The sequence below is a fragment of the Bicyclus anynana genome, chromosome 20 (assembly GCF_947172395.1).
Source record: "Bicyclus anynana chromosome 20, ilBicAnyn1.1, whole genome shotgun sequence".
NCBI classification, from domain to species: Eukaryota; Metazoa; Arthropoda; class Insecta; order Lepidoptera; family Nymphalidae; genus Bicyclus; species Bicyclus anynana.
Genome location: NC_069102.1, coordinates 3,841,038 through 3,860,077, shown reverse-complemented (window position 1 = coordinate 3,860,077; position 19,040 = coordinate 3,841,038). Strand labels below are relative to the sequence as shown.

Sequence of the window (19,040 nt, the reverse complement as noted above, 5' to 3'; positions counted from 1 at the left end):
TTTTTTTAAATTAATAATGTTTTTTTTACTAGATTGTAGAACGCTAATAAACATAGTTAACATTTAAAAAAAGTGCCAACTATAGCTTGGCAACTTCGTTCGTAGCACTCCCTATGCAAGAGCGGGCCGGGGGGCGTGTAGCGATGAACGAAAAACCCACGCCTGACGCACCTCACTTCCCCGCACGCACGATTTTACACCCGCGCAGTCTTTCCCCTTTTCACCCGCATATCATAGGAGTGTCATCAACGAACTTGCCAGACTATAGCCTATTACAAACAATATATCACTCACCATAAACGTGGGAATACACAAAATGGGCGGTAATAAGAAACTGGTCAATATAGCGACACTACATCGCCTTTCAGTACACAAAATGTGGCTCCTGTCTGAATACCTAAAAATAAACAAATTTAATTAATGTTATCAAAACAAAACAATCACAAACGTTGATTTAGAAGAAGTAAAATATTTAAGATCGCTTTGAAAGATTACATAAGGGAATAACAATAACAAAAGCATTGTTAAAGAGGAATAACACAAATTAAAAGTTTCGGAAGCTGCCACCCATCCAACAAAACAATTTTCGCAAACATGGAAAATTCTTTGTAAAGGAAAATTTTAACATGAAATATATCCAATTTTCGGCAATATTTTGCACGTCCACAATCGTATTCATATTCGTCAGTGCCATTTTATAAGTGACATGAATTACACTATTATAAAAATATGCAAGCAAACAATTTATATTGCCGTAGTTCGTAATTTTTTATTACACCAAACAGATATACTCGTATATATCTACCAAAATAACCTATATAACTACTAAAGTTAATGAGAAAAAGAGGTCTTATCGATAAAAATAATAGAAAACAAATATCGCTATTAACCACCTAAGCACCTAATTGAAATAGCTGCTTATGATTAAGAACCTTCGAAATAGAAATTAGTCATGCATATTCTGGAAAAATTGTAACAGTTGAATTTATTATATTAGCAATTCAATTCCAAAACTTCCAGTCAACACATTTTATTAGATAAACTAAGTCAAGCCAGAACCTCAAAAAAAGTCTCAAATAAACGTTTTTTTGAGGAAAATAAATATCTTTAACCAAAATAAATATTGATATTAAGTCATATCGGCAATTTTACAGACGTCTTCCTATTAATTAAAGGATTTCGAATGTCAGCACTTTTGTAAGAGGGTTTATTAAATGGCATCGTCTATAAATTTTATTCTTTTTTTACAGCCTTTTTATGTTCTATCAATATGGAACGTATAATAGTGTGTGCGAGCTGGACTCGCCCACCGAGGGTTCCGTCTAAATTATTCTTCACCGTAAATCGGACAACATAAATTTTGATTTCACGGATCTCAATCACTCAATTCAAATGGATCGCCGTTCTTTGCAGTTTTGTGATTTAATTACAAATGTTTGTGTATTTTAGATTTTAAAGAACTTTTTCTTCTTGGGTTCTTTTCGTACGGTGAGTCTTATAGAACTTACATCCAACGGAATGGACAGTTTCCACGAACCTGTTGTTTAGATCATCCACAGTTTCGCAGTTTGCTAGGCAATCGAAGCGGTTCTGCAGTTCTAGTTGAAAGTACTCAGGGTCTTGATTATGAGCACGAGTGGTAACATTGTTGTATGTTAGTAGGAAATATACGTTTATTAAACGACCTTTATATTTAAAATCAAACTTCAAAGGTAACGACACTACGTTACCTTTGAAGTTTGATTTTTTGTGAGTAGAAATGTAGTTTTAATTTTAATTCAATACCTCCGCGCAATCCCGAAATAAATGGTTTTCACTGACAGATAGACAGACACCAAAGTTATCCTATAAGGGTTCCGTTTTCCTTTTGAGGCACGGAACCCTAAATAATAAAATACTCACTTTATAGCGATGTATCTCCATATCGCCAAGGAGAGGGTGAGGCATATGGACGCCGTGTGCAGTATTTGAGCGAAATGCATGTGGAACAGCAAGTACATAGCCCACGAGTACCGGAAATCCAGGGTCTCTGGCAGCACCTATAAATAAAACTGAGGTTAAATTAACGTTGAATTTAGTTTTTCACAAATCCCTCGGAAACCATGGATTTTTCCGGGATAAAAAGTAGCCTATGTGTTAATCCAGGCTATAATATATCTTAATACAAAATTTCAGCTAATTCGGTTCAGTAGTCGAGGCGTGAAAGAGTAACAATCATATCATCAAAATCATCAGTTTTCGCAAACATCGGGAAACCATAGATTTTTCCGGGATAAAAAGCCTATGTGTTAATCCAGAGTAAAATCTATTTCCATTCCAAATTTCAGCCAAATCGCTTCAGTAGTAGCACGTTAAAGAGTAACAAATATCCAAACATCCATACAAACTTTCGCGTTTATAATATTAGTAGGATTATAACTATGTCAGGAGTAACTCTGCGTGATCGAATCAGAAATGAGGAGATCCGCAGAAAAACCAAAGTCACCGACATAGCTCAACGAGTGGCGAAGCTGAAATGGAAATTGGCGGGACACATAGTTCGAAGAGCCGATGGACGTTGGGGTCTCAAAGTGCTGGAATGGCGACCCCGCACCAGTAAGCGCAGTGTGGTCGTCCAACCCCCCACCAGATGGACTGACGACATCAAGCGAGTCGCAGGGATTCGCTGGATGCAGGTGGGTCAGTATCGTGATGTTTGGAAGTACCTACAAAAGGCCTATGTCCTGCAGTGGACGTCTATTGGCCTATATGATGATGATGATGATATTATTATTAACACAAAGGCTACATTTTATCCTGGAATAAACCATGGTTCCCGCGAGATTTGTGAAAAACAGAATTTCAAACGAACGAAGTCTCTAGTATAAGACAAAGTGTGACGTAAGTAAGCCACTTCAATAGTGGATTGATCAGCACCGCTGCCTTATCTCGTCGTGTCAATGACATTCATAAAATGATAGGCAGCCATGTCTTTGTTACAAAATGTTAGTAAGCATCATCATTATCTGTCTATTTTTACTCGCACGGCATAAGCTTCATATCTCCTAATAGAGTTTAATAACTAACAAGCTTATTAATAAGGATACAGGTCTGAGTCTAAACTTCCAGCTAACAAGTTTATGAATAAGGATACAGGTTTGATTTTAACTACACAAAACTGATTTATCTCAGTTTATTGTATACTAGAAGACGCAACGCGGTTTCACGCGTAGTTCCCGTTCCCGTAGGAATACGGGGATAAAATATAGCTTAGTAGCACCCGGGGATAGTGTAACTTCCCAACTATGAAAGAATTTTTGAAAGCGGTTCATTAGTTTTGGAGCCTATTCGATGCAAACAAACAATCAAATCTTTCCGCTCTATAATATTATTATAGCTATAAAGATTATTCTCAAATCGAAGATTCAGATTGATATTTTATTTAATTTTAGACAAATAACTTGAAAATAAGCAAAAACACTAATAATTTGCATATTTTTGAAAATCCAATAACCGTTTTCTTGTAAAATCTAATGAACACCATTATAAATGCGTACTTTAAGATACATAATTTAAAGAAAGTAAAGAATCCGTATACATACTTCTTGGAACATTAACAACGAAAAACCTACATCACACTTACGAAGTATCTATGAAGTTGAAGTATATAATTAGCGATAAGGCCGCCTTTTGTATGCTGATCTCTTCCTAATTTGTTTTTTATTTCACTTGTTTTTGTCTTTGTGGTGTGCAAATAAAGTATATTTATCTTATCTTATCTTATAAGTCACCGTTAAATTGTAAAATACGTTAGTTTATAATCTGACTCGTGATATTATAATCTACCGCCATATTGTGAACTGAAACTATTGATTACAATTTAACGTTAGATTTGTATTTTAGTGCGTAACAAATAAACTCACATACACTAAAATATCGTCGTCGTCGTCGTTATCAACCCATATACGGCTCACTGCTGAGCTCGAGTCTCCTCTCAGAATGAGAGGGGTTAGGCCGATAGTCCACCACGCTGGCCCAATGCGGATTGGTAGACTTCACACACGCAGAGAATTAAGAAATTCTCTGGTATGCAGGTTTCCTCACGATGTTTTCCTTCACCGATGAGACACGTGATATTTAATTTCTTAAAATGCACTCAACTGAAAAGTTGGAGGTGCATGCCCCGGACCGGATTCGAACCCACACCCTCCGGAACACACACACACACACACTAAAATATAATTCAAAGGAAGTCCAATACCCAATTTAAATTCCGATTTTAGACATGTAAATTGATATTCGAATTTAAATTCTCCCCCTCACTTTTTAGGTAGTTGTAGATTTGTTTAAGGCAATGTAGGTATTCGTAGGGATTTAAATCAGAACTTGAGCCTATTTATAGATCGCAAAGCCGAGCTTTCTATAGCTTCCTATAGTATGTAGCGTATAATAGCTTCGCAAACAACGACCACTGAGTTTCGATTAAATTCTGCTCAACTCCTTCGGTTGAATCCCTTTTCAAATTGACGACGCCAATTTTGTATATAAATAACTAGCTGACGCCGCGGGGTTTCACCCGCGTGGTTCCCGTTCCCGTAGGAATATGCCTATAGCCTTCCTCGATAAATGAGCTATTTAACACTGAAAGAATTTTTCAAATCGGACCAGTAGTTCCTGAGATTAGCGCGCTCAATCAAACAAACAATTATACAAACAAACAAACTCATCAGCTTTATAATATTAGTATAGATTGCAGAATAATTTATGAGGCGCAATAGTTAGTGAATTGGTGTTATCCATTTTGCGGTTATCCATTATGAGACCCTTCACTAGGTGGACCGAGGATATCAAGCGGGTTGCAGGGAGCTGCTGGATGCTGGCGGCTCGAGACCGTTGTGCTTGTCCATGCAAGAGGCCTATGTCCAGCAGTGGACGTCTATCGGCTGATAAGGTAAGGTAAGGTAATAGTATGTTGATAACATATATTACGGGAGGTCCTGGATTCGTTTTCCAAATCAATTGAGGAATTGATGTTCTCAGAATTTGACATCTAATTAGACGGAATAAGCAAAATGCTACACTTGTACTACGTCTACGTGCTATGTCTTTGCTTGTTGGTTTTTTTTTTAATTTAAGCGATTTAAGATATAAACCTCCAACGAAGCGAGGACGTGTAAGACTAAGACGTTTTTACTACCCTACCGGCTCAGACGTACCGCCAAGCGATTTAGCGTTCCGGTAGGTTCGGTGTCGTGTTGAAAGCAAAAAGGGTGTGGAATTTCATCTTACGCCTAACAAGTTAGCCCGCTACCATCTTATATCATCACCACTTACCATCAGGTGAGATTGCACTCAAGGGGTAACTAATATATATATATATATATAAAAAAATTTTAATAAAAAAAATTCAACCGACTTCCAACTCATAAATTAACTTTAACTAAAAAGCAAAAAATAACATCCTACCTATGTGCTACCTTCTGATCAGTTTGAAGGCGGTGCCAATCCAGTGTCATGTTTTAATTAAAGCCGTTTCTGAAAGAACCACAGAAATTGTGTAATTTAAACGGCTTGAATTAAAACATCACTGGCTTGGCACCGCCTTCAAACTGATCAGAAGGTAGCACATAGGTAGGATGTTATTTTTTGCTTTTTAGTTAAAGTTAATTTTTGAGTTGGAAGTCGGTTGAATTTTTTTTATTAAAATTTTTATTTTTTTATTTTTAGTGTTAGCATACCTACTGCGTGTGTACAGTCACAATCCATCTAGGTGGAAAGTTCTCATCAATACAAATTTATCAAGTCCAAACACAAGGTAGCTACTGTGAACCGTCGAGGAGTTCTCTTCACTGTCCCTCGTCTTCATCACCAGACCCTTAATACAGTCACAACCCATATAGGTGGAAAGTACTCATGAATACAAATTAATCAAGCCCAAACAAAAGGTGACTGCTGTAAATCCTTGACGAGTTCCATCGTCTGTGTTTCGGCTCCATCATCAGACCAACTCCAAACCTTCATAAAGTTGTAGTGGTTTAAAATACCTTATGGAAACACTAACAAACGCACTAGCCGTTTGTACAACTTTCGAAAGTTCCCCTCAATTTCTCCAGGATGCCATCGGATCGAATTGACGGAATTATCGCTGGACATACATAAAAAAAAAAAAAACATACATACAGCCGAACGTAGAACCTCCTCCTTTTTGGAAGTCGGTTAAAAAATTATCCATATATCCCTTGGTCACGCCATCGCGCGTGAACAGCTGGATCGATTTGACTATTTTTTTTATGTGTTTGTTGTCAGGAAAAGTTTCTTATGACAGAAAAAAATTAAGGGGGTAGAGGTAGGGGTATGGTAGGGGTAGTTGAAAGTTTACATTGAGTTTCACGCGGACGACGTCGCGGGCGTAAAGAATAAAAAAGTCCACTGCGTCACAAAGGCCTAATTAAAATCATGTTTTTTTTTTTTATTCTTTACAAGTTATCCCATGACTACAATCTCACCCTATGGTAAGTGATGATGCAGTCTAAGATGGAAGCGGGCTAACTTGTTAGGAGGAGGATGAAAATCCACACTCCTTTCGGTTTCTACCCGGCATCGTACCGGAACGCTAAATCGCTTGGCGGTACGTCTTTGCTGGTAGGGTAACTAACCACGGCCGAAGCTTCCCACCAGCCAAAATAATATATTAAAATAATATGGACCATAATATGTTTTCCATAATTATCAACATATTTCACAGCTCATCTCATAGGGCTCGAACCCAGGACCTAAGGCTAACCACTTGTCCAACGAACTTACCAAGTACTTATATATGGCGAAGGGCACGTACTCCAGCATGACGAACACGTCAGCCACAGCCAGCCACTTGAGCAGGCGGTTGATGGGCGCCGCTGCCATGTCCCGCCGCGTCAGAACCGCCACGTTCATTGTGTTGGCAAGCACGCCGATTGTGCAAACCTGCCGCAAAATAAGACCTTTAGAAAGAAAGAAAGAAAGAATAGTTTATTCAGAATACACATCATACAAAGGAAAGAGAGAAAAAAAACATAATTAAAATACATTGCAACTTGCATGATGTGATCCTAAAAGGGTCTCCAGTTAGGGTACAATCACACAACAAGAAAAGTACAGTAAAACCCCTTTAAGACAATTTATCGCATAATACGTAATTTTACACCAGTCCCTACAACTTGAGACATGTTTTCATACATTTCCTAACGCTTAATACGATTCGTCATCCCGTTTAATACGCCTACATGTCACATGTGTGAAATTCCAAATGCGACAAATAAAGTACAACAGATAGATCTGGACATCTATGTATTTATGTATGTATGTGTGTATGTATATATGTATATACGTATGTAGTTAAGTATAGTCTGTTTGTATTATTATTATGTATTATTGCATATTATTTATGTATTTAAATTACTTAACTTTGTCTTATTTTTTGTGTGTATCGTTTCTAAGAGTTATAAGTTATTGTTTATTTTTGTTTTAATGTACAATAAAGTATATTTCTTCTTCTTCTTCATCATAAAAGTCCTTAAACAAGGTTGCAGGACAAGTCTAATACGTGATATCCATATCTTAATATCTTAAAGAACTGTAAGACCCTGACAGCAAACGACCCTTGACATGATGCGATTCAAAACTGAAAATTTTGAAGACGCACTGCAAAAGTAAAATTTAATTGAAAATTTCGTTATTGCTAATGCATCAAAATCTTTTTGTCATACCAAAATAAGTGTAAGTGGTAGTGTAAGTGATTAGGTACTTTAAATAGCATAAGTAGATAGTCTTTACACCAAATAAATAAAAATAAAAAGTAAAATATATTTATAACTATATATGAGTACATTAGTCGTTATAAGTATGTGTACATTAGTCGTTATATTTTTCTCTATCCCTCACCCATATCCCGTATATTACGCTTTCTCGTCTAAGCCGCGTTTATAGTTGGGTCCCTGCGAAATCGTATTAAAAAAGAAAAGAAAAGAAAAGAAAAGAAAAGGAAAGAAAAGAAAAGAAAAGAAAAGAAAAGAAAAGAAAAGAAAAGAAAAGAAAAGAAAAGAAAAGAAAAGAAAAGAAAAGAAAAGAAAAGAAAAGAAAAGAAAAGAAAAGAAAAGAAAAGAAAAGAAAAGAAAAGAAAAGATAAGAAAGAAAAGATAAGAAAAGAAAAGAAAAGAAAAGAAAGGAAAAGAACACTATATCTATTTAACCAAATCACATTAGCTTTGGATATAAACTGGACAATGGACATGGGCCTTTTAAAGGAACTAACATTTCAGAATCGCCTGAAGCCAGCTGGTCTCTGCGGCACGGAAAACTTTCTTTTGCTCGGTCAAATCGGGATACAAAGTAGTTTTGCTCTTCTCTTTGCTACACCTCGCTTTGCGTTGGTTCATTTTCAGAATTCTTCGCTTGCTTCATTCACTCACTTGCATTACAAATGACTATTAGACCTGAATCTAATAATGATTTTATACTATAACCCAATGATTTTATACTATAAGATACGTCACTAACGCGTTAGAACTGCGGTGAACAAAGGTGGCTAATAGTTTCAATTTCATATAGTCGCATAGTAAACAACGAAAGTTATTTAACAAATAATACATAAATATTGTATGTTCAGGAAGTGTAAAAACTACATTTACATAAATCTTTATTAATATTATATAATGATTTATTTATTTTGCTATTATCCGCGAAAAGTCGACGAACCCATGCGACAACATCACCCAGGTCCGACAAAATAGTATATTCCGCAAAGTAACGCCTGCTTCTATCCAATACTTTATTAATATAAGTTGATTGATTGAACTCGTGTTCAAAAAAATCTTTTAGTGTTAGATAGCCCATTTATCGAGGAAGGTTATAGGGTAATTATTAATCCCGTATTCCCACAGGAACGGAAACCACGCGGGTAAAATCGCGCGGCATCAGCTAGTATACAATATTTTAAGTAAAAACACAAAATTATGCGTTCAGTGGAGTAGCTAAATTCGGATCACTTTTTATGATGATTTTGTAGGCACGTCTATAGTATAAAATATCGTTGAATATATCCTAAACAAATGTAAAAAAAGCTTTGCATAACTAATTGCAACGCTGAACAAAGCTTTCTACTCGTAACTTGATTCCCTCTCGTGCACATGTCACAGTGCGCTAGTGAAGTTGCTCTCAACTATATGTTTAGTGCCAACTGCCAACGATGTACTCGGCACGGCGCGTTTAATTGTGCCTCGTCTCGCATCACTTTGATTTTTGTGTAAAAAATATATTTCAGAATTTTGGTTTTTTTTATATATCATTATCAACCCATATTCGGCTCACTGCTGAACTCGAGTCTCCTTTCAGAATTAAAGGGGAAAATTCTTTGGTATGCAGGTTTCCTCACGATGGCTTTCCTTCACCGTTTGAGACACGTGATATTTAATTTCTTAAAATGCGCACAACTGAAAGTTGGACGTGCATGCCCCGGACCAGATTCAAACCTTCTGAATCGGAGGCAGAGGTCATATCCACTGGGCTATCAACCCATATTCGACTCACTGTTGAGCTCGAGTCTCCTCTCAGAATGAGAGGTATTAGGTCCAATGCGGATTGGCATACTTCACACGCAGAGAATTAAGAAAATTTCCTGGTATGCTGGTTTCTTCACGATGTTTTCCTTCACCGTTTGAGACACGTGATATTTAATTTCTTAAAATGCGCACAACTGAAAAGTTGGAGGTGCATGCCCCGGAACAGATTCAAACCTTCTGAATCGGAGGCAGAGGTCATATCTACTGGGCTATCACGGCTCACAAATACTAAATACTAATTACATGTAGATGTAATTGAGTTTTTTACAAATGTTTCAAAATTGAGTGCAAAGATTTCACCATAACATACAGAGTAGTACCTACATAGATTGCAAGTTAAATAAAAGCTTTTAATAATAAAGACGAAAGCTTTTTTTTTATTCTTTACAAGTTAGCCCTTGACTACAATCTCACCTGATGGTAAGTGATGATTCAGTCTAAGACGGAAGCGGGCTAACTTGTTAGGAGGAGGATGAAAATCCACACCCCTTTCGGTTTCTACACGGCATCGTACCGGAACGCTAAATCGCTTAGCGGTACGTCTTTGCCGGTAGCTAGCTAGTGGTAACTAGCCACGGCCGAAGCCTCCCACCAGCCAGACCTGGACAAATTAAGAAAATCTCAATCTGCCCAGCCGGGGATCGAACCCAGGACCTCCGTTTTTGTGAATCCACTGCGCAAACCACTGCGCCACGGAGGCCGTCAGATTTATTTACTGTAGCTTTTATTGTTTCTCTGTTTGCATTGAATAGGCTATGACTGAACCGATTTGAAAAATTCTTTCACTGTTGGGAAGCTACAATAACTCCAAGTGCTATAGGCTATATTTCATCCCCGTATTACTACGGGAACGGGAACCATACGGGTAATACCGTGCGGCGTCTGCTAGTAAGATAAATACAAACGGGTCTACTAGTTATTACAATAGAAACTACGTATCCGAAAATGTAAAGGAAATGCACATTTATATGGCTCAGCGAATTCGATCATTTTCATCTCTGCAGTCGCTCTTGAAACATTTTCCAGAAAAGCGACGAGGCAAATGTGCAGATTTAATGGTCTAGATTCTAGGTTAAATCACGAAATCGCAATCGGAATGACGCTGCCGTGATTTAATATTTTACCCGACTACGACGATGTCAAAGGAAAGGTTATGTTTTTCAGTCAATGTATGTGTTTGTACCTTTGACTATTTAGACTATGGACCTGTTTTGCACCCAAATTCACCAATAAAAAAGTCTGTCGTTTTTTGAGGGGGACGAGGTAAACTAACACATCGAATATATTTAACACCATTAAATATATTCCATGTTCATACATTACACACAACTATAAATTTGACACGCAATACACGCGTAATTTTTACACGGAGTAACAAATACTTCGCTTAGACTATCCACAGAATATATATGTATACACGACGAAAACGACTACAACAATGAAACATCGATTCTTTAGCAACAGTTTTTATAAATGCGTTTGATCATTGATTTTTGATCTTTGCCAGAGGGGTAACGGTTAGCGAGGCAGGTCCTGATGGTCGAAGGTTTGTACCTATTGATAGTCTTTGTAGATGTCGTTGTATGTATAACTTTACTCGTCGAAAGCGAAAAACAAAAAAATTAATATTCCAATCCTACTCCTACTAATATTATAAACGAGAAAGTTTGTATGGATGTTTGTTTGGATATTTGTTACTCTTTAACGCCGCAACTACTGAACCAATTTGACTGAAATTTAATACGAATATAGACAATACTCTGAATTAACACATAGGCTACTATGCATCCCGGCAAATGCAATACTTCCTAAGGGATTTGTGAAAAACTGAATTCCACGCGGACAAAACCGCGGTCGTCTGCTAGTATTTCATTATAGCAAAGTAAATTATTAGTGCCTGAGTGAAGGCACGATAATTATTATTCATTGAAACACCTCTACAGTGGGAATTCATAAATTAACATTTCTCACTTTTTATTTACTTTAAATTGAATCGAACAAAAGCTGGATTATAAAGTTGTTTACCTACATCGAATAATTAATTCCACCACTGAATATCACGCTTAATAGAAAATTATTAATTAACGTTCAATTAATGAAATTCACATAATTAACATTTAATGTTTGATAATGATTTTAAGTACTTTTTGATTTATAAACTGATAACCAACGCCATGCGATTTCACACGCGTAGTTCCCGTCCCCATGAGAATACAATGATTAAATACAGCCTAAGATACTCACAAATAACGTGGCTTTCTAGTGGTAAAATGCTTTTCAAAATCGGTTCAGTAAAACCATATAATAACTCCTACAACACCACAAACTTTTCCTCTTTATAATATTGTAATACTTGGACGTACCTATCTATAATGTATAGGGGAGATCGGGGCTAGTAGTCTCAGTTTTTAGGTAAGGGATTTAAAATATTTTAGGCTTCAATGAACGTTTTTTATAAAACATCTATTAAATTAACTCATATTACAAGTGCATGCGAGAATCCAAATGTAAGAATATTAAAACAATATCCCAATTCTGAAGCAAATAAATATTATAAACTCAGGAAGATTACATTATAGTTCATAGTTCATTTGTCGACAAATCCATGTGAAAGATTGGATATATTTCAACATTGATTGTTCGTACGAAATTAATTACCTGTGGCGATTCTACATCTGTTAGCACTCAATCTCCCTGAGGCCTTATTTTATAGAACATAATATTACAGGGTAAACATAATGTTAATTATTATTATTTATATTAAAATAAACTGGGCTTGAGTAACCATGTGGCACGTCGATTCACTTTCTACAATCGCAAACGCTTCGAAAATTTAAAAAAAAAACATTTGCTATCGGCAGGTCACGTTATCAAGTTGTCGATCGGATCTGTCATTCCCATACATTTTGTTAGTTTGCGAAGCGTTAGCGTTTGTAGAAAGAGAATCAAAATGCCACATGGCTACTTTATCACAAGTTAATTCACATAATTCTAGTATTATGAAGAGGTACAGTTTGAGGATCTCTGGATCTACAGAACCGATTTTGAAAATACTTTTACCACTAGAGAGCCACGTTACTTACGCGTTATAGGGTATATTTTATGCCCAAATACTCACGGGATCTACACGGGTGAAACACCGGGGCGTCAGGCGTCGGCTAGTAAAAAATATTTTAGTAGGTGCGATGAACCGCAATTCTTCTTTTTCGATTCTCCTTGTTTGATTAGCTCTTTTGGCTTTGTATTGAAGTCCATAATATTATATATTTAGCTTTTCAGCTTTTATCAGATTATCGTAATTTATATAGAATAGAACAATAGTCTGGAATGGCGACCCCGCACCGGAAAACGCAATGTTGGTCGACCCCCCACTAGGTGGACCGAGAACATCAAGCGGGTTGCAGAAAGCAGCTGGATGCTCGCGGCTCGAGACCGTTTTGTTTGGAAGTCCATGCAAGAGGCCTATGTCGAGCAGGGGACAACCATCGGCTGTTAATGATGATGATAATGGTGATGATAATGATGATGATGATGATGATATAGAATAGTGTACAATTATTGCACGTTCTCAAGTCTCAAGGGTACAAAAATACCTGTCGGTGATAATAATAAACGTTCTTTCTCAGTAAGGCAATGCACAAAGGCAAATCGAAATCAATAAGGCCTTACTGAGCCGTGATAGACCTCTGCCTCCGATTCCGGAGGGTGTGGGTTCGAATCCGGTCCGGGGCATGCACCTCCAACTTTTCAGTTGTGCGCATTTTAAGAAATTTAATATCACGTGCCTCAATCGGTGAAGGAAAACATCGTGAGGAAACCTGCACACCAGAGAATTTTCTGTGCGTGTGTGAAGTCTGCCAATCCGCATTAGGCCAGCGTGGTGGCTTGCCCCTCTCATTCTGAGAGGAGACTCGAGCTCAGCAGTGAGCCGAATATGGGTTGATGACGATGAAGGCTTTACTGAAGAGCATGCTATTTGTGGATTATCATAGCTACTTGATTACTTTTGTGTTTTAAACTACGTTTAACTGTACTGCATCATTATTTAAAAATACAAATGAAATTTCGTAGCTTTTTTCTTTTTTACCTTTTACATTATGTATCAACGAAGACCGTACAAAAATTGTTTACGGCACTTAAAACTTTTTAATTACGATCGTTGTCAAGATAATTATATTAGCCTTCTATTTTTCGTTTTCCGTTACGATTTTTGTAAAGCCTTTGTTTGGCCCTCTGAATACGATAACACTATAATTTATTAATGGTATAAGAGCTCTATATATCGGAGTAGTAGTGGTAGATCATTAACCCACATTCGGCTCACTGTTGAGCAAAAGTCTCACCTAAGAATGAGAGGGGCTTAGGCTAATAGTCTAACAAGCTGGCCCAATGCGGATTAGCAGACTTCAAACACGTAGAGAATCAAGATTATTCTCAGATATAGGTTTTCTCACAATGCTTTTCCTTTACCGTTTGAGACACGTGATATTTAATTTCTTGAAATGCACATAACTGAAAAGTGCATGCTCGGACCGGAATCGAACCTACGCCCTCCAAATCGAAGGGTAGTAGATAATCTGCAGAGCACTGTACGACGTTATCCTAGCAAATTCTGTGAAATTTACTATATAGCCCTTATAGAGTAAATTTCGCATAGGGAATGGCTTTCCACTTTAAATCAGATGGACAATCTGTTGTTCAGCCAACGAACGTATTATTTATCTATCTATCTATTCATATAATAAAACTGTAACAGGTCAAATTATGTACATTGAATATATACTCGTATAAACATATTTTAGTTGGAGGTCATTATATAGATACTGTAAAAATATATACTTTTTTAAAAATTTTTGTCAGTCTGTCTGCCCGTGTTGACCAAGCAAGACATCACGCTAAAAAAACTATTGAATGAATTTAAATGAAACTTAGCACGATTTGAAACTATTATTTGTAGAAGGTTGTAGGGTACTTTACGTCGCTAAAATCAAATTAGAAGGGGATGAAAATTCAACACCTGTTTGGTGTTGAATTTTTATGAAAAGTCCTTAATTTTTCAAGTTACATTTGTAAAAATTGGTACATGTACTAACAAAAAAAATCTAAAAATAATGTTGTTTAAATTTTTTTGTAAATTGTTCATGTTTTCAGTTATATTTTTGGAAAATTATAAGTGGACTATTTATTATATGTATATACATATAAACATGCAAAACTATAAATAGAAGGGGGTCTATCGATTTCCATGCGGACGAATTCGCGGACGTCGGCTAGTTATAATAAAGGAAACCCACTTTAGCTGATACAGTGAACAAACTATTAAACATATTTTACCAGAACATTGTTCTAAAATACAAAAGCTCCCATAAAATTTACCGCAATATCAATAAAAAAAAACTAAAAATTGACGTTTTAATAGCTCATAAAAATCGTCATAACTGAATCGTCTTATAAACACAGTATCAAGGAAATATGCATTTTATAAATAGCTTCATGAAATATTAATTTATTTATATATATTATGAGGTTTTCTTAATTGGTCCAGGTCTAGCTGGTGGGAGGCTTCGGCCGTGGCTAGTTACCACCCTACCGACAAAGACGTACCGCCAAGCGATTTAGCGTTCCGTACGATGTCGTGTAGAAACCGAAAGGAGTGTAGATTTTCATCCTCTTCCAAACAAGTTAGCCTGCTTCCATCTTAGATTACATCATCACTTACCATCAGGTGGGATTGTAGTCAAGGGCTAACTTGTGAAGAATGTAAAAAAAACACGGCTAAAACTCACGCGATACTACGTCGGAGTATGCCCGACTAGTTTCGAACCCAGGTTCATGCAACGTGACCAGCTCATGACTAAGGGCCCCGTGTGGGCTCGAACCCACGACACCCGCGACTGATGCACATGCACATGTTTTTCGTTCCTCGCTACACGCCCCCTGGCCCGCGCGGACCATCGGGAGAGTTACAAACGAAGTTTCCAAGCTATAATAAAGTCCCGTTTTACCCTTTGGCTACGGAACTCTATAAATAAACGTCTCTCTCCACTTTCAGAATGAAACATCGCAATTGTAATGGAAGTTTTAATCTTTATTAAAATATCCATTAAAATTGCGATGTTGTGAAAATTATTGTGTAACTCTATAAGCCCTCATTCGCACGACAGCTTTTTTAACGGACGTTGACGTTTTTAACGTCGTTCAAATACAGTATGAAATTAAGGCTCAGTCCAGAAATGGCGAATTGTGTGCGTAGCAACGCGCAAGCATTTCGGGAGGAATCTCGACTCGCAATACACGCAAATTACGTGCGTAGTGCACGCGATTTACGCGCGTATTTAGAATTCGCGCGATGCTTGTGGACGCGATGTATTGATATTTAATACTTCGACAATACGCTTATGAATTCGCGCGATACGATTCGCGACGAATTCGCCCCTTCTGGACAAGGCTAAATGAAGGAATTTCAAACGACCAAAATTGAAAATTTAACACTGCCTGATAAAAACGCGTCGTTTTAAAAACACTGTCGTGTTTATTGTAACCAATGCGTTTATTGTATTTAAACCCCGTTTTAACGTCCGTTAAAAAACTCTAGTGCGAATAAGCTCTAAATGTTGGGGCGTATCATCAATTCTCGTCAATAAAAGCATGTAATAGGTAAATATAAAATAAACCGAGGGAAGATCGGTAATCAAATGATTAATGGAAGCGGACGTGCAGGATTCTATGACAAGGAACAAAGGCTTGCTTTTTGTCATATTCGTGTAAACAATGTACCTATAGATTCTTCTATACTAATATTATAAAGATTTGTGGTGTTGTATGGGGTAATCTTTGGATCTACTGAATCGATGGAGCGAGCTATGCTTGAAGTTTCTATGCGTGATCGAATCAGAATTGAGGAGATCCGCAGACGAACCAAAGTCACTGACATAGCTCAGCAAATCAAGAAGCTGAAGTGGTAATGGGCAGGTCACATAGTTCGAAGAGCCGATGGACGTCGGGGTCCCAAGGTGCTGGAATGGCTCCAGCAAGTATGGAATATGTATGATTTGTCGCAAGTCCTCTGCCGTGTCTGTGCATCTTCTCGCAAAAACTACTGAATGAATTTTCATGGTGCAAACATTATAAAAGCAAACCCACATTGTAGCAGTGTCATACTTATAGGAAGTAGGTCTTAATAAAACCTATTTGTTAGTTTCCTAACAGTCATCATATATCCTTTAACAACCTTATTAGGTCGTCATATGTTTATATCTCTAACTAGCGGACGCCCGCGACTTCGTCCGCGTGAAACTATGTAAACTTTCAACTACCCCTATCCTACCCCACGCTATCCCTACCCTACCCCTGTCTACCCTTTTGTAGATATTTATTAGATCTACAATTAATTAGAACATTTTATGGTTCTATCTTTTATAATTTAGGCAACGTACGCAAAATAAGTAACTTTTCTGGTTGATTTTCTACACCTTGTGTCCGGAAAACCCAAATATCTTACGGAAACTTATTTTTTTCTTAATAAAAGTTAGCCTATGTTACTTGTGGATAGTGTAGCTTTCGAATGGTAAAAGAATTTTTAAAAGTGGTCCAGTAGTTTTTGAGCCTATTCATCACAATCAAACAAACATACAAACAAAGTTTCCCTCTTTATAATATTAGTATAGAAGTATAGATAGAAATAATAATTTGAAGAACTACCTGAACAAAATGCTAGGTAGGTAGTTAATCTCCATTCACGTCGAATCTATTAATAATTTTATTGAAAAACCGACCGGCCGTGAAATCGACGCGGCGTCGCCTCCGTAATTTCACAGTTGTTGCTCTTATAAAATAATTGATTTATCTACGCCACAGAGTAAAGATGATACAGAGTGAGTCTTTACAAGCAGCGTGGCGAAGCCGGTGAAACAAATAAAAACCCTCATCGTCACGCGTCTCCTTGACATCCGCTTAAAGAAACTTCTTTAATAATTTGTATTAACAAAATTTAACACTAACAACAATTACGTAAATTAATATAATAATCAATAATAATTACCAATAAACCAATACTCTTTTCATCATATTTCTTAATTTTTTGTGAACAGTTTTTAAAATATTTAAAAAAATAAGACGCCATTTTACGACGCCATGCGACGCTTCGTGTCGTATTGACTTCAGAATGTATCCGTTTTTGATTTTATATTTGGAGCGGCTACGACACCGTCGTGTTCCGTACGCTCCATCTGCCTATTAAATATTAATCTGTGATCTACGTTGTTTTAGTTAAATCTTACGGATTTTGTAAAAGCACGGAATAAATTCGCAACATAGGTATAAAATAATAACTTTTATCTATATTTATCAAATCAAATCATTTATTTGCAAGTATGTTTTATTACTAATAGACTACATGCCCTTGAATAAATTTTACCTGTAATGAACCAACGTGAATGACGCTTAGGAGGCTGTTACTATATCAGAAAATAACTCTGAGCACTATGCCGTCACTTCTGAGCGGTACAGGTGACTACGCGAGTGAATGGAATTTCTCAGTTACAAAATGATGAATTACGACTAATTATTATTTATGTACGGCTTTGTTATAGTGTTATAGATGATTAAAAATAAATGTCGAAAAAATAAAAATAATAATGTATAAATCTGCTCTATATTCTCTTTTTATCACCACATTTCATTCAACGTAAAAATGTTATCGATCCGTTGCAACGACTTGCGGTACGGACGGCTTCAGTGTGCTCGTGGCGCTCGAGCCGTTCACATCTCTTGTTGTGTAATTCTTTATGGGTTATTTGGGATAAGCGGGAAGAGTCACTTGAGTGGAAAAAAGGAGTGTTAGATATCTGTCAAAGGCGCCTTTAACCCTACACACATCGTTCACAAGTGCGTGACTTCATTCTCTGTAATTCTAGGGTCTTATTTTGGTTACAGTTTGATTTGTTAATTTAGTTGTCCTGACAAATGTTGTGAATCATAACCTTTGTTCGACATTAGTTTTCTTATGTTTGTAGTCACCTTTGATTCTGCTAAAACAAGTTTCTTGTCTCTTGATTATAGTTTACATTTGCATAATGCATTAGAAGTTTATCATTTGCAACCAATTTGCAACATAAAACAGCATTGAAAGTGATGAATGGCCGTCATTTGTCATTACGACACATACTCGTATCACTCGTGGATCGTCATCAATCTACCTATGATGTCCTTATTAATTAACGTACGTACCGTAACGTAAAACGTTCCTACATTAAGTTTATTAGTTTTAACAAATATTGTATACTATTAAAAATGTTACGTGCCAACAAAATCAGCGCTAGTGAATCGAAATTAGCTACTCCATTGAGCGCACACATGCACAGTTTTGTTTTTACTTACATTATACATTTATGTATATATGTCGGCGCTGACCGCTCAAGCTACCTCTACCACAGAAGTCACTGAAGTCGAGGAGCGTAGACAGAG

General features: G+C 36.8%; 1 protein-coding gene across 3 annotated transcripts in view; it reads right to left on the bottom strand.

The window, feature by feature from the left end:
* Window positions 1-19,040, bottom strand: part of LOC112056877 (G-protein coupled receptor dmsr-1-like) — an 84,990-nt gene that overhangs the window by 10,306 nt on the left and 55,644 nt on the right. For all 3 annotated transcript variants that reach the window (XM_052887758.1, XM_052887760.1, XM_052887759.1), the window contains exons 3-5: window positions 6,784-6,942; window positions 1,903-2,039; window positions 295-397 (exon numbers count right to left, since the gene is read on the bottom strand). In XM_052887758.1, coding sequence (XP_052743718.1) covers window positions 295-397; window positions 1,903-2,039; window positions 6,784-6,942 — 399 coding nt within the window. The remainder of the gene's footprint in view (window positions 1-294; window positions 398-1,902; window positions 2,040-6,783; window positions 6,943-19,040) is intronic.